The 16,131-nt window shown below is 36.0% G+C and overlaps 2 protein-coding genes across 2 annotated transcripts; both read right to left on the bottom strand.

Annotated features, from left to right (window-relative positions):
* Positions 1 to 547: 547 nt before the first annotated feature.
* LOC123201500 (probable RNA-dependent RNA polymerase 1) lies at positions 548 to 6,723 on the bottom strand. The gene is made up of 4 exons (XM_044617034.1): positions 6,192 to 6,723; positions 2,619 to 4,444; positions 2,271 to 2,421; positions 548 to 1,987 (listed from the first exon to the last, which is right to left on the bottom strand). Exons 1-4 carry the CDS (start codon positions 6,708 to 6,710, stop codon positions 1,130 to 1,132), a joined length of 3,354 nt encoding a protein of 1,117 aa, XP_044472969.1. The 5' UTR covers positions 6,711 to 6,723; the 3' UTR covers positions 548 to 1,129.
* Positions 6,724 to 9,267: 2,544 nt separating this feature from the next.
* Positions 9,268 to 15,470, bottom strand: LOC123201501 (probable RNA-dependent RNA polymerase 1). Its single transcript, XM_044617035.1, has 4 exons — positions 14,828 to 15,470; positions 11,280 to 13,105; positions 10,932 to 11,082; positions 9,268 to 10,648 (listed from the first exon to the last, which is right to left on the bottom strand). The coding sequence occupies exons 1-4, from the start codon at positions 15,344 to 15,346 to the stop codon at positions 9,791 to 9,793; spliced, it is 3,354 nt and encodes a 1,117-aa protein (XP_044472970.1). The 5' UTR covers positions 15,347 to 15,470; the 3' UTR covers positions 9,268 to 9,790.
* Positions 15,471 to 16,131: the final 661 nt, after the last annotated feature.

The raw sequence follows: 16,131 nt of genomic DNA, 5'->3' as shown, positions 1-16,131 counted from the left end.
TCTTTTAAGTATTCAATTGAATACTCAAAACTAGGTTAGATTCGAATTGAGTTTAGTTTGAACAAGTCTAAAACGAGTTTAGTTCAAGCGAACTCAAGCTTTAAAAGTGTTCAACTCATTAAACACACAAACATAAAAAATTTCAATATAAATTAACTAAAATAATATCATTTTGATTTATATGAAAAAAAAAAAGATATTGTTTTAACTACAATTTGAGAAAATTTAGTAGATATCTTTCCAGTTTCATCAGGAAAAACATATGTAACTCCATCCCTCTCAGTTTCCATATGCAAAGCTTCAATGGATGCACCGAAAGGCAAACCCATCTAGTTGCATATTTCCTCACAAATAATAATATGTCTCCATGTAATTGGATGTTGTTTTATCTTTAATTCAAAATCACATAATCACATGATTACATGTTATTGTTTGTGTAATAAATTAAACACATTATATGTACACGTGGTTTTATTGATCTTAGGGTGGCTATTATTCTTTGATAAACTCTGCTACACTAAACAAAGCAAATTGGAAGAGATCAGGCAGCAATCCAAACATTTATTTTATTACATGAACTGAATACAGGTTTCCAGTCTTGAACACACAACACACTTCTGAAAAAATACATTATTACAACGACACACTTCTACCATAGAGTTGCCCATCTTGTCTTACTATCTCCACAAATGCAAAATAGGGGACAAGACAGCAGCAACACTATACAAAGCAACCCAAGACCAAGCAAAAGCAGAGCAAGACAGCCAAAGCAAAGCAGGAAACTAAGAGACAAGCCAACCCAACAACCGCCCAAAGGAAGCAGAAGCAGAACAGAAAACACAAAGATCATTCACCCAATAAGTAACCATCCCACAGAAACAGAACAATACTCCCTTACACAACCAAAGCAGCAACTTGCATCTAACAGTAACAGGTTGGCAAAACAGCATCAACCACGCAAATACAATCTGTTCCAGCAGGGAACACAGAGATATCTGGCACCGGAGAGCATGATTTCCCAGCCAAGACATGGAGAAGGAGACCACCTGAGCATATCAGCAGCTTTACTATATCGGAACAAGTATATGCTGATACTTAGGTACTGAAACCAGTCAAATCGCTCCACCAACTAAAAGCGCATTCCATTACTGAAATGGCATACTAGTGATGGAAGAAAATGTCCATCACTTGCTGCTCTTAGTCGCTCATTTTTCTTTTTATTCTTGATCTCAATGAGGGTGTCATAAATACACCATGGAAAGCTAAGGAAATGTTCACGGCTAATTCCTTCTTTGATGCAGTGACCCCAATAACTATGATGGTATGTTACATAATACCATGCTGAAGCCTTTGCATATGCATCATCACCATCAGAATTACTAGAACCTGACTCACATGACTTCTTGAACCAGGCCCTAGTTTCTTTTCTTATGGACCTTGTGGCAGAAGTAATTGTATCCAAATCCCTTCTTTTATCAAAACATTTTGCTATTTTAATGATGCAGCCACTGACTATTTCTGCCTCAGTTTCAATGCCAAAATGCTTCATCAGATTACTCAGCTGACTATCGTACTCGCATTTGTAATGGAGAGCTTCATTGACGTATTTCTTGAAACCATCAACTTCCATATCTGAATCAAAAGACCTAATTGCTGTTTCCTTTGTGAAGGATTTGATAGCAGCTTCGTGTGGTGCAATGCCTTTTACCTCTCGATACAGCCTTCCCATCACACGCTCTGATTGATAGGTCATATGCTCAGCCTTATCCATGAAGTCTGGATACTTATCGACACGAAGTTCACTTGGTATTTTGGCTGCCACACCAGTTTTTGGAAAATCCACAGCAATGGAGGATTGCCGGGCTAGCCGAAGACATCGCTTACTCCTTGCTTTCTCAGGTTCTTTATCTGCGAAGACAACATGGGCATTACTGATTATGCCCAAGCTGTCATTGACAATAAAGTCAACGAAATACTCCTCAACATCCTGCAACACAATGATATATATATTTTAACACAAAAGACTACAGCATTGATCAAACACCACTCATATTACAGTTGTAATCTGATGCATACTGAAACAGAATTCAAAATGATATATGCTTTAATGCAATGTCATATGAAAAAGGTAGCAGTGAAGAAATTTCAATGACAGATCTCATTGTATTGTCCTTGTAGAAATTAAATTCAAATGAAACAAGAGTTGATTCAAGAATGTGACTAAATAAATCTTAACATGCATGAACATGATGCTTAAAGTTGAGTGATACCTCAATCGTAACATCACGATGCAAAACCTTAGCTTTTCCAGGGGTATAATCCATGGGTCGAAACTGACGAGGAGGAATGAAATCAGGATCCCAACATACAAAATACCTATCTCCATCAAGGTCACTTCCCGAACATTCATCTGGATGGGGTCTAATCAATAATGAAACCAGTGTCAGTTTTTAAATTGATAATCATGGATAATTATCAAGATAACAGACATAGGATTTAAGAATTTCTTGAGCTTGCATTGCATAAATTTATAAACTCACCAAGCAGGAAAATAAAGCAGAACAAGTATTAGTAAACATCTAACATGAAATATAAGACATTTTCAAAAGCAGGCTTACCTTTTTCCTTTTGCTGGGAAAACCACACAATCAACCATGTGGTGCAAAGCTGGCACATCCACAGCTTTTAAAACGCGCATATCTCCTGGATGGAGACATGGATTTTTAGCAACCACCACCTTTCCTTTACAAACACTAGTTTGACTTGATTCATTTCTGCAAGACTGCAAGGAGAAATCATCCGAAAATTGACTAGATCTAGAGTGAGAATATTGCACAAAGACCTGTCCATATTCTAATGCCCCTGTCTCATCCAGAGTTCCCATCATATTTCGTCCATTGCGAAGAAATATCCTTGCTTTAGTTCGCAAGTCCTGCAGACTTGATGCACGGAATGTCTGTAGCATCAGTGAGAGAAACGGTTCTTCATCTGGCCTATAATCACACTTAAGCATTTCCCTGAGAACATTTGCACTCTCCCCTGGACACATGAATCCAAGTGCCTCAAGTGCCCTTGAAGGGTCTGTCAAAATTGCATCTAATTGAGCTATGACCTCTCTCTGCTTCCTTTCAAAAACATCATCGTTAATACCAAGCGTCGACAAAAGGGTGATCAACTGGCGATTTAGAAAAGAAGGCTGATATTTGCTGTTGTCCAAAATGTCTAGACTAGTGCTGTCTGATTCGTATTTTAACATGCTGGGTCTTAATGATAATTTCACCGAAGAATTTGGATCAACAGCTACAACTCCTTTGAACCCAGCATATCGTATTTGGAATGCAGATGGAGTATAACTTGTGAAACCACATTTTTTCGTCACTTCTGCTGCTAATTCAGAAGATATTTTGCCGATCCCATCAGAGAAAACATATTTAGTTCCTTTCCTTTCGACTTCTACATCAGGAATGATTTCCATGTCCTTCCTACCAACGTGCACAGCTACTCTGGATGCGCTCAAAGACTGACCAAGCCTGGCTGCATATCTTGCCACATTTTTTAGCTCACGAAAATCACCCAAGCTCTTTCTAACATCTGCTGCAGTAAGTCCAGGTCTAGATGCAAACATCCATAAGGTATTCTCTCTTAATTGACTATTTGAGAAAGCAAGAGTTTCAAACTTCTTGTCTCCGATGACTATGCCATTTCGGAGAATTGACAGTATCCTGTCATAAATTCTAGTACGCTTTCCTCCTGATGCCTTGGGAGATAAAACTGTTGAAAACAATCTGCCCATATCCTCATCAACAAACGAAACACGAAGAAAATTATCGATGTCATCAGGATAACTGCGTAAGACACGATTGGATAGACTGACTTCTGGATCACAACAGTATATTTTAGTGGGGGTTACCAAAACCTTGTGCACGTATACTAACCCATCATCCAAGGCAATGGCAGGCGATCCAAGAAGTGTCTTAGACCTAGAATAGTTTATGTATTGCTCTTTGAGCCAGCTTACAGGATCATAGCAGCATTCTTTTAGATTAAACAGCTTCTCCAATGCACGTTCCATGAATGCTATATCCATTATGCGTGGATCAAAGAAGCGAAAGAACTTGGCATCAAGTACTGGCCCAGGAATACAGCCGTGCTGAATCAAGGAATTGATTTTGAACAGCATCCTATATGGCAAGTCGATGCCTTGGGGTGGACTTATAAATGGGACAAGATCAGAATTGTTTGAGAAAGTAGAACCTTTCTCTAGACTGAACTTCCCTGGACTTTCCTTGTAGAAAAAGAAATCTTTCAGAGCTTTCGGAACATGACCCCTGCCTGGAAGCTCTAAACACATAGCAGTTGATTGTCCAATGCAGGAGGATGGAGTAAAATCAACTGTCCGGTTCCAGTGGATTTCTCTCTTATAAATAAGAGGAGCACCATATAACTATCAAGAGAGAGAAAGGAAATTAATTTAGTAAATAAAAGAAGCAAATTGCTATTTTGAATTATATAAAACAACTTTTTTACATGAAACAACCGAAAAAAGCAAGAAATTAGATACATGGTGTGTAAGCAGAAAAACAAAAATTTAACACTCAATATCAAAATCACACAGCATAAAATTTCTGCCCAAATTCATCATTCAAACACATTAGGCTATAAAACATTGTAATTGGAAGCACAAGGACACAAACAAACATGTTTGTGCCATTGTATTGTCCCAGAGATGGACATGGCAATTTTTGGCCGGGGCTGAAGCTTGGAATTCAAGCCCGGCCCGAAATTGTAACACCATGGGTCGGGCCCATGAGTCTTCTGGGCTGGGTTATCAATTTTAATATTAAGCTTATAGCCACCCGGCCCAGCCTAATACTGTTCATAATTTTTTTTATAAGAAAAAGAAGGGCAGAACAGAAGCTAGGCTTCTGTCCGCCACAACCATCTGCTTGTTTGCAATTATTTTTTTTAAATTTTTTAATTATTTTTATTTTTTATATAAATTAATCAATTTTTTTATTTCTAATTTTATTTATAAATCTCTTAGTCTCAATTCTTTTATTATATTTTTAATCTCATTTTATTTCATCAACTCTTTTTCGAAAATTGTTTGAATTTATAATTAATAATTTTTTGTGTTTATAATTTCATTTTCATTTTAATTTTATCATTACAAAATATTATAAATGGATTCAATACCAAATGAATCTAATGTCAAATGAATTCAAAAATTTGGATGTTGAGGATGAGTAGATAAATTGTATAATATATATTTTTTATTTATATTTGTAATTATACAATATGTAAATTAATTTATTTGTACAATGTTATAAACTTATAATATTTTTGATCATATAATCACAATATTCCTTTATCACAAGTGAGAAATTGTAAATAAAATGTTTTGGGTACTGTTCTCTGTTTTAATAATAAAAAAATAATTTGTGTTTAAAAGTTTATTTAAAATTAAAAAAAAATATTTAAATGGGCCGGCCTGATTAAAGCCCATGGGCCAGCCCAATTAAAACCAGTGGGCTTGGGCTTTCAAAAATTCATGGGTTGGCTCAACCCGAAAACCCATTACTATGCGAGTCTAGGGCCGGACTCAACTGAGGAGCCGGATGGGCTACGCTAGAGCCAGCCCGGCCTAGCGCATTGACATCCCTACCCAGAGAAGATTGAATATGAATCTTAGAACAAAATCTTCCTTTCCAGGCATTGGAGAACACATTTTTAATTAATTGTCTAGGGAGGGAACCAGGTCTGTTTTAATTTATTACTAAAAGGGTAAAAACATTAATTGGGTTCTTCCATAAAAAACCTAATAACCTTATGACAAAGCACATTTATAACCCAAATTTAATAATTACAACATAAAGTGTATCAACCTGTTTCTAAATACTCATATCAGACTAATAAAATAAATCTTTCCAAAATGTACATTCTTCCAGTTTTATTAAACAATAAAAAGTTTAATCAATGTATGTCTATATTACTCTAACATGATATACTAGATGACATATAGTTCAAGTAACTATCAAAGATTAATTGTAGTTCTTTTGGAAGAAAGCCATATTCAGGAAGTCTCAGAAAGATTTATGTGTGCAATGGACATGGACATTAGGTAGCTCTACTCAATTTTATCAAATGCTAACACAGAATTTTCATAATAAGAAGTTTTTTGGATGGCTAACCTGGATAACAAGAAACTTCACAGACTGACCATGTGGGCGTTGTAGCTGGATTTGCCAAATTGTCTCGTGCGGAACGTTAAGCTTATAATCCACAGAATCATAAGATAGAAAGCAGCTAAAATTTCTGAGATCGGAGTCAAATTTCACAGAAACGTTTTCCTGTGACCAGAGCACATGAAACTTCTCCTCTGAAATCTGGCAGCCGAAGTTCAATCTTGCGTTATCAATCCTGTGCTGTGGGGTTTTCTCCTCAGGTGAATTTCTATCATGGTCAACATAACGAGCTTTCAGAAAAGAATTTCCATCCCATATACTTCGTTCGGCAGCCTTGGACAGGATACGCTCTGCAGCTTCCATGGTTGTGAATTCAACTATGGCGTATGCCCTTGAGCCTTTTATTTGAGCAACTTCTTTTACATCATAGACTGTTCCTTCACCAGTGTATCCCTCCACAAATTCCTTAATTTCTATTGCAGGCTTAATTGAAGTAAATCCGAACAAGCTGATTGTCTTAGCCATTTCGTCGTAACAATTTCAACTGCAGTTCCATACCAACACAAAAGTTAGTAACTCTAACAAAGTTATTCTCTGCAAATTTATTACACATGATCAACAATGTTGAACTGAAAACGAACTTTTGAGGCCAGATCCTAGTAGATAATTTCTCATAGGCCATCAATGGCTAACGAAGTGCATGCCACCACGCATTAAAAAAAAAGGAACTGAATAGACAGTTCAACAAGACAGAGAAATGAAAAAGAGCCAGAAGAAATCTAAATCTCAAAAAAGCATCAAACTCACAGCAACATATAAACAAGTTCATACATTACACAACAAAGGAAATATCAATAAGCAAAGAACTTAATCAGAGAAACGGAAAGAATTTAAGATGGGATTTACTTACAACTGCGCATAGAATCAAATGGTGATCAAGTAAGGTATATAAAGAACAAAATAGTAACACTATTAGTGATACTATTCATTCTAATATTATATATATCCTTGTCTTGCAAGAATGTGCTGAAACTGGGAGTAGAAGGAAAGTTTCCTTTTTGATGACATGCTCTTGCTGACATGGGCAACTATTGGGTCCTAGACTTCCTTGTGACTTACAAGTTTCGACATCCCATTGGCTAATAAGAGTCCTTTCCTAAGAAGTTGTTAGTGTAATTACAACTCTACGGAAACTGGGAGAGAGTATCTTTGTAAGATTCTTCAATCTCCTTAATGGCCTGGGGAAGGAAAGGAAAAGGGTACATGTCACATCCAGGACTCCACTTTTTTCCCCTTCCTAGAATTATCCTTGTAACTTCAGTTGTTAATGGGACATCTTTTTCAAGCAGTCAATACCGCGTTCTCTTTTCCACAAACTTACCATTTATTCAAGGCCAAAGGACTAATTCCCGCACAGGTGTGAATGCATTTCCAAAGTCAAACCCACAAGGTTTGAAAAAACTCAAAATTCCCCCTATGAGCTAATTACTATTAAAATTTTCTGTTAGAATAAGGGTAAAATTATCATTTTCCTAATAATATTAAAAAAATATAAAATTTATTATTTTTCTCTCAAAATTTTAAAAAATAACAAATTTAACCCTGTCTAAAATTTTTTAATTTTTAAAAATAATATTTTTTCTCCAAAACTTATAGTTTATTTTTCAGACACTCTCTAGCCACCGGAGATGACACTTCAATGCATGAAGTTCAACATTGACACTGATCATTCTGAGGAGATTTTGTCAGCTACTGAAAGTCTTCTGGTAGATTGATCTGATGAAGATGAGATATATTTCTTATCATTCTGCTTTTGGTTTTGAAATACCTATTCAATTAGATACTCTTAGATCTTAAGAATAATTTTCTACTGAAAGACATCAAAGATGTTCTGGGGTTTGGTTACCTCCTCAAGAAAGGAAAAACATCGCTTATATAAAAATAATTATCTACTAAAAAGAAAAAAGGGAGAAACTAGAATATATTTTATTGGGAAAGAGCCTGTACCCTGTAGTTTAATTGAGTGTGGGGCTGTTAAGGAGGCATGTGAAATGGATTTTGAAAAAGTGCCCTATAAGTTGGATAGCATGGAGACAGTAAATCACCTGAAGTCTTGCTGCTTATGCCTTTCTGGTGTTCTTCATATTCAGCTTATCAGGAAAGATCTTACTCATCTGAAAGTTTATGCTATTGATGTCGATGAAGTTGGCGAGGTAATTGTTATTCAGAGTTTTTGCTGCTTAAAGTTCCTTGGTGAACTTGAATTTTTTCCCTTCAACTCATTGACTCTCATCTTTAATTGCTTGTGGTGTAAAATTATGCAGCTCGATGATGCCCTGAGTATCCATCCATCAACATGAGAATGTAATTTATCATTCCATTCATTCATATGAATATATCCACCGAGATTTGAGTATCCAATTAGATATATAAATGATATATTATTATATAGTTTAATAGTTTTGAATTAAATGTAAGGTAATATTCAATCACATGAAAACACATCTTTTAAGTATTCAATTGAATACTCAAAACTGAGTTAGATTCGAATTAAGTTCAGTTCAATTCGAACAAAGTCTAAAACAGACTTGGTTCAAGCGAACTCAAACTTTAAAAGTGTTCATCTCATTAAACACACAAACCTGAAAAATTTCAATATGAATTAATTAAAATAATATCATTTTGAGCAATATACATAAAAAAAAAATTGTTTTAACCAGAATTTGAGAAAATTTAGTAAATATCTTTCCAGTTCCATTAGAAAAAACATATTTTTTTGTGATTATTTGTTATCACATCAGGGATGGTATTATATTTTTTGTTATCAACATGCAAAGCTCCAATGATGCACCGAAAGGCAAACCTATCTAGTTGCACATTTTCCCACAAATAATAATATGTTTTCATGTGATTGGGTATTATTTTATCTTAAATTCAAAATCATACGATCACATAGTAACATGTTATTGTTTATGCAATAAGTTATACATATCGTTTATGCATATAGTTTTATTGTCCTTAGAGTGGGTATTATTCTTTGGTAAACTGTGTTATACTAAACAAAGCAAATTAGAAGAGATCAGGCAACAAACCAAACATTTATTTTATTACATGAACTGAATACGGGTTTCCAGTATTGAACACACAACACACTTCTGAAAAAATACATTATTACGACGACACACATCTACCATAGAGTTGCTCATCTTGTCTTACTATCTACACAAATGCAAAATAGGGGACAAGATAGCAGCAACAACACTATACAAAGCAACCCAACAACCGCCCAAAGGAAGCACAAGCAGAACAGAAAACACAAAGATCATTCACCCAATAAGTAACCATCCCACAGAAACAGAACAAAACGCCTTACACAACCAAAGCAGCAACTTTCATCTGTCAGTAACAGGTTGGCAAAACAGCATCAACCACGCAAATACAATCTGTTCCAGCAAGGAACACACAGATATCTGGCACCAGAGAGCATGATTTCCCAGCCAGGACATGAAGAAGGAGACCACCTGAGCATATCAGCAGCTTTACTGTATAGGAACAAGTATATGCTGATACTTAGGTACTGAACACCATTCAAATCGCTCCACCAACTAAAAGCGCATTCCATTACTGAAATGGCATACTAGTGATGGAAGTAAATGTCCATCACTTGCTGCTCTTAGTCGCTCATTTTTCTTTTTATTCTTGATCTCAATGAGGGTGTCATAAATACACCATGGAAAGCTAAGGAAATGTTCACGGCTAATTCCTTCCTTGATGCAATGACCCCAATAACTATGATGGTATGTTACATAATACCATGCTGAAGCCTTTGCATGTGCATCATCACCATCAGAATTACTAGAACCTGACTCACTTGACTTCTTGAACCAGGCACTGGCTTCTTTTCTTATGGACCTTGTGGCAGAAGTAATTGTATCCAAATCCCTTCTTTTATCAAAACATTTTGCTATTTTAATAAAGCATCCACTGACTATTTCTGCCTCAGTTTCGATGCCAAAATGCTTCATCAGGTTACTCAGCTGACTATCGTACTCACATTTGTAACGGAGAGCTTCATTGACATATTTCTTGAAACCATCAACTTCCATTTCTGAATCAAAAGACCTAATTGCTATTTCCTTTGTGAAGGATTTGATAGCAGCTTCGTGTGGTGCAATGCCTTTTACCTCTCGATACAGCCTTCCCATCACACGCTCTGATTGATAGGTCATATGCTCAGGCTTATCCATGAAGTCTGGATACTTATTGACACGAAGTTCACTTGGTATTTTGGCTGCCACACCAGTTTTTGGAAAATCCACAGCAATGGAGGATTGCCGGGCGAGCTGAATACATCGCTTACTCCTTGCTTTCTCCGGTTCTTTATCTGCAAAGACAACATGGGCATTATTGATTATGCCCAAGCTGTCGTTGACAATAAAGTCAACGAAGTACTTCTCAACATCCTGCAACACAATGATATATATATTTTAAGACCAAAGACTACAGCATTGATCAAACACCACTCATATTACAGTTGTAATCTGATGCATACTGAAATAGAATTCAAAATGATATATGCTTTGATGCAATGTCATATGAAAAAAGAAGCAGTGAAGAAATTGCAATGACAGATCTCATTGTAGTGTCCTTGTAGAAATTAAATTCAAATGAAACAAGAGTTGATTCAAGAATGTGACTAAATAAATCTTAACATGCATGAACATGATGCTTAAAGTTGAGCAATACCTCAATTGTAACATCACGATGCAAAACCTTAGCTTTTCCAGGGGTATAATCCATGGGTTGAAATTGATGAGGAGGAATGAGATCTGTATCCCAGCACACAAAATACCTATCGCCATCAAGGTCACTCCCCGAACATTCATCTGGATGGGGCCTAATCAATAATGAAAACAGTGTCAGTTTCTAAGTTGATAATCATGGATAATTATCAGGATAACAAGTATAGGATTTAAGAATTTACTGAGCTTGCATTGCATGAATTTATAAACTCACCAAGCAGGAAAATAAAGCAGAACAAGTATTAGTAAACATCTAACATGAAATATAAGACATTTTCAAAAGCAGGCTTACCTTTTTCCTTTTGCTGGGAAAACCACACAATCAACTATGTGGTGCAAAGCTGGCACATCCACAGCTTTTAAAACGCGCATATCTCCTGGATGGAGACATGGATTTTTAGCAACCACCACCCTTCCTTCACAAACACTAGTTTGACTTGATTCTTTTCTGCGAGACTGCAAGGAGAAATCATCCGAAAATTGACTAGATCTGGAGTGAGAATACTGCACAAAAATCTGTCCATATTCTAATGTCCCTGTCTCATCCAGAGTTCCCATCATATGTCGTCCTTTGGGAAGAAATATCCTTGCTTTAGTTCGCAAGTCCTGCAGAGTTGATGCACGGAATGTCTGTAGCATCAGTGAGAGAAACGGTTCTTCATCTGGCCTATAATCACACTTAAGCATTTCCCTGAGAACATTTGCACTCTCCCCTGAACACATGAATCCAAGTGCCTCAAGTGCCCTTGAAGGGTCTGTCAAAATAGCATCTAATTGAGCTATGAACTCTCTCTGCTTCCTTTCAAAAACATCATCTTTAATACCAAGAGTGGACAAAAGGGTGATCAACTGACGATTTAGAAAAGAAGGCTGATATTTGCTATAGTCCAAAATGTCTAGACTAGTGCTGTCTGATTCGTATTTTAACATACTGGGTCTTAATGATAATTTCACTGAAGAATTTGGATCAACAGCTACAACTCCTTTGAACCCAGCATATCGTATTTGGAATGCAGATGGAGTATAACTTGTGAAACCACATTTTTTCGTCACTTCTTCTGCTAATTCAGAAGATATTTTCCCGATCCCATCAGAGAAAACATATTTAGTTCCTTTCCTTTCGACTTCTACATCAGGAATGATTTCCATGTCCTTCCTACCAACGTGCACAGCTACTCTGGATGCGCTCAAAGACTGACCAAGCCTGGCTGCGTATCTTGCCACATTTTTTATCTCACGAAAATCACCCAAGCTCTTTCTAACATCTGCTGCAGTAAGTCCAGGTCTAGATGCAAACATCCATAAGGTATTCTCTCTTAATTGACTATTTGAGAAAGCAAGAGTTTCGAACTTCTTGTCTCCGATGACTATGCCATTTCGGAGAATTGACAGTATCCTGTCATAAATTCTAGTACGCTTTCCTCCTGATGCCCTGGGAGATAAAACTGTTGAAAACAATCTGTCCATATCCTCATCAACAAATGAAACACGAAGAAAATTATCGATGTCATCAGGATAACTGCGTAAGACACGATTGGATAGACTGACTTCTGGATCACAACAGTATATTTTAGTGGGGGTTACCAAAACCTTGTGCACGTATACTAACCCATCATCCAAGGCAATGGCAGGCGATCCAAGAAGTGTCTTAGACCTAGAATAGTTTATGTATTGCTCTTTGAGCCAGCTTACAGGATCATAGCAGCATTCTCTTAGATTAAACAGCTTCTCCAATGCACGTTCCATGAATGCTATATCCATTATGCTTGGATCAAAGAAGCGAAAGAACTTGGCATCAAGTACTGGCCCAGGAATACAACCGTGCTGAATCAAGGAATTGATTTTGAATAAGGTCCTGTATGGCAAGTCGATGTCTTGGGGTGGACTTATAATTGGGACAAGATCAGAATTGTTTGAGAAAGCAGAACCTTTCTCTAGACTGAACTTCCCTGGACTTTCTTTGTAGAAAAAGAAATCTTTCAGAGCTTTCGGAACATGACCCCTGCCTGGAAGCTCTAAACACATAGCAGTTGATTGTCCAATGCAGGAGGATGGAGTAAAATCAACTGTCCGGTTCCAGTGGATTTCTCTCTTATAAATAAGAGGAGCACCGTATAACTGTCAAGAGAAAGAAAAGGAAATTAATTTAGTAAATAAAAGAAACAAATTGCTATTTTGAATGATATAAAACAACTTTTACATGTAACAACCGAAAAAAGCAAAGAAATTAGATACGTGGTGTGTAAGCAGAAAAACAAAAATTTAACACTCAATATCAAAATCACACAGCATAAAATTTCTGCCCAAATTCATCATTCAAACACATTGTAATTGGAAGCACAAGGACATAAACTAACATGTTTGTGCCATTTTATTGTCCCGGAGATAGACATGGCAATTTTTGGCCCGGCCTAAAGCTTGGAATTCAAGCCCGGCCCGAAATTGTAACACCATGGGTCGGCCCCATGAGTCTTCTGGGTTGGGTGATAGATTTTAATATTAAACTTATAGGCCGGCCTGGCCAACCTAATACTGTTCATAATTTTTTTATAAGAAAAAGAAGGGCAGACCAGAAGCTAGGCTTCTGATTTTTTAATTATTTTTATTTTTGTATATAAATCAATCAAATTTGTTTTATTTCTAATTTTATTTATAAATCTCTTAGTCTCAATTCTTTTATTATTTTTTCAATCTCATTTTATCTCATCAACTCTCTTTCGAAAATTATTTGAATTTGTAATTAATGATTTTTTGTGTTTATAATTTTATTTTTATTTTAATTTTATCATTACAAAATATTATAAATTGATTCAATATCAAATGAATCTAATGTCAAATGAATTCAAAAATTTGGATGTTGAGGATGAATAGATAAATTGTATAGTATATATATATTATTTATATTTGTAATTATATAGTATGTAAATTAATTTATTTGTACTATGTTATAAATTTATAATATTTTTGATCATATAATCACAATATTCCTTTTTCACAAGTGATAAATTATAAATAAAATATTTGAGGTATTGCTTTCGATTTTAATAATGAAAAAATAATGTGTTTAAAAGTTTAATTAAAATTTAAAAAAAACATTTAAATGGGTCGGCCTAATTAAAGCCCACGGGCTAACCCAATTAAAACTCGTGGGCCGACCCGACCCTATATATAGGGTCGGGCCTTGGGCTTTCAAAAATTCATGGGTCAGCTCGACCCAAAAGCCTATTATTGTGTAAGCTTAGGGCCCGACTTGACCTCGTGAGCCCGATAGGCTGTGCTGGAGCCAACCCGGCCTAGCCCATTGACGTCTCTACCTAGAGAAGATTGAATATCAATCTTAGAACAAAATCTTCCTTTCCAGGCTTTGGAGAACACATTTTTAATTAATTGTCTAGGGAGGAAACCTTGTCTGTTTTAATCTATTACTAAAAAGGTAAAAACATTAATTGGACTCTTTCATAAAAAACCTAATAACCTTGCGACAACGCACATTTATAACCCAAATTTAATAATTACAACATAAAATGTATCAATCTGTTTCTAAATACTCATATCCGACCAATAAAATAAATCTTTTTAGACTGTACATTCCTCCAGTTTTATTAAACAATAAAAAGTTTAATCAATGTATGTCTATATTATTCTAACATGATATACTAGATGACATAGAGTTCAAGTAACTATCAAAGATTAAGTGTAGTTCTTTTGGAAGAAAGCCATATTCAGGAAGTCTCAGAAAGATTTATGTGTGCAATGGACATGGACATTAGGTAGCTCTACTCAATTTTATCAAATGCTAACACAAAATTTTCATAATAAGAAGTTTTTTGGATGGCTAACCTGGATAACAAGAAACTTCACAGACTGACCATGTGGGCGTTGTAGCTGGATCTGCCAAATTGTCTCGTGCGGAACGTTAAGCTTATAATCCACAGAATCATAAGATAGAAAGCAGCTAAAATTTCTGAGATCGGAGTCAAATTTCACAGAAACGTTTTCCTGTGACCAGAGCACATGAAACTTCTCCTCTGAAATCTGGCAGCCGAAGTTCAATCTTGCGCTATCAATCCTGTGCTGTGGGGTTTTCTCCTCAGGTGAATTTCTATCATGGTCAACATAACGAGCTTTCAGAAAAGAATTTCCATCCCATATACGTCGTTCAGCAGCCTTGGACAGGACACGCTCTGCAGCTTCCGTGGTTGTGAATTCAACTATGGCGTATGCCCTTGAGCCTTTTTTTCGAGCAACTTCTTTTACATCATAGACTGTTCCTTTACCAGTGCATCCCTCCACAAATTCCTTAATTTCTATTGCAGACTTAATTGAAGTAAATCCAAACAAGCTGATTGTCTTAGCCATTTCGTCGTAACAATTTCAACTGCAGTTCCATACCAACACAAAAGTTAGTAACTCTAACAAAGTTATTCTCTGCAAATATATTACACATGATCAACAATGTTGAACTGAAAACGAACTTTTGAGGCCAGATCCTAGTAGATAATTTCTCATAGGCCATCAATGGCTAACGAAGTGCATGCCACCACGCATTAAAAAAAAAAGAACTGAACAGACAGTTCAACAAGACAGAGAAATGAAAAAGAGCCAGAAGAAACCTAAATCTCAAAAAAGCATCAAATTCACAGCAGCATATAAACAAGTTCATACATTACACAACAAAGGAAATATCAATAAGCAAAGAACTTAATCAGAGAAACGGAAAGAATTTAAGATGGGATTTACTTACAACTGCGCATAGAATCAAATGGTGATCAAGTAAGGTATATAAAGAACAAAATAGTAACACTATTAGTGATACTATTCATTCTAATATTATATATATCCTTGTCTTGCAAGAATGTGCTGAAACTGGGAGTAGAAGGAAAGTTTCCTTTTTGATGACATGCTCTTGCTGACATGGGCAACTATTGGTTCCTAGACTTCCTTGTGACTTACAAGTTTCGACATCCCATTGGCTAATAAGAGTCCTTTCCTAAGAAGTTGTTAGTGTAATTACAACTCTACGGAAACTGGGAGAGAGTATCTTTGTAAGATTCTTCAATCTCCTTAATGGCCTGGGGAAGGAAAGGAAAAGGGTACATGTCACATCCAGGACTCCACTTTTTTCCCCTTCCTAGAATTATCCT

Source organism: Mangifera indica, chromosome 18, assembly GCF_011075055.1.
Source record: "Mangifera indica cultivar Alphonso chromosome 18, CATAS_Mindica_2.1, whole genome shotgun sequence".
NCBI classification, from domain to species: Eukaryota; Viridiplantae; Streptophyta; class Magnoliopsida; order Sapindales; family Anacardiaceae; genus Mangifera; species Mangifera indica.
Note: the sequence above shows the minus strand (reverse complement) of the source record. Positions and strands in the feature narration are given on the sequence as shown.

Excerpts from the sequence above, each read along its gene's own strand:
- LOC123201500 (XM_044617034.1), bottom strand. The coding sequence starts at position 6,710 with ATGGCTAAGACAATCAGCTTGTTCGGATTTACTTCAATTAAGCCTGCA. Across the intron at positions 2,422-2,618 it reads TTCCCAGCAAAAGGAAAAAG|ACCCCATCCAGATGAATGTT; the intron begins GTAAGCCTGCTT and ends ATTATTGATTAG. Across the intron at positions 1,988-2,270 it reads ATCGTGATGTTACGATTGAG|GATGTTGAGGAGTATTTCGT; the intron begins GTATCACTCAAC and ends ATTGTGTTGCAG.
- LOC123201501 (XM_044617035.1), bottom strand. The coding sequence starts at position 15,346 with ATGGCTAAGACAATCAGCTTGTTTGGATTTACTTCAATTAAGTCTGCA. Across the intron at positions 13,106-14,827 it reads TGAAGTTTCTTGTTATCCAG|TTATACGGTGCTCCTCTTAT; the intron begins GTTAGCCATCCA and ends TTCTCTTGACAG. Across the intron at positions 10,649-10,931 it reads ATCGTGATGTTACAATTGAG|GATGTTGAGAAGTACTTCGT; the intron begins GTATTGCTCAAC and ends ATTGTGTTGCAG.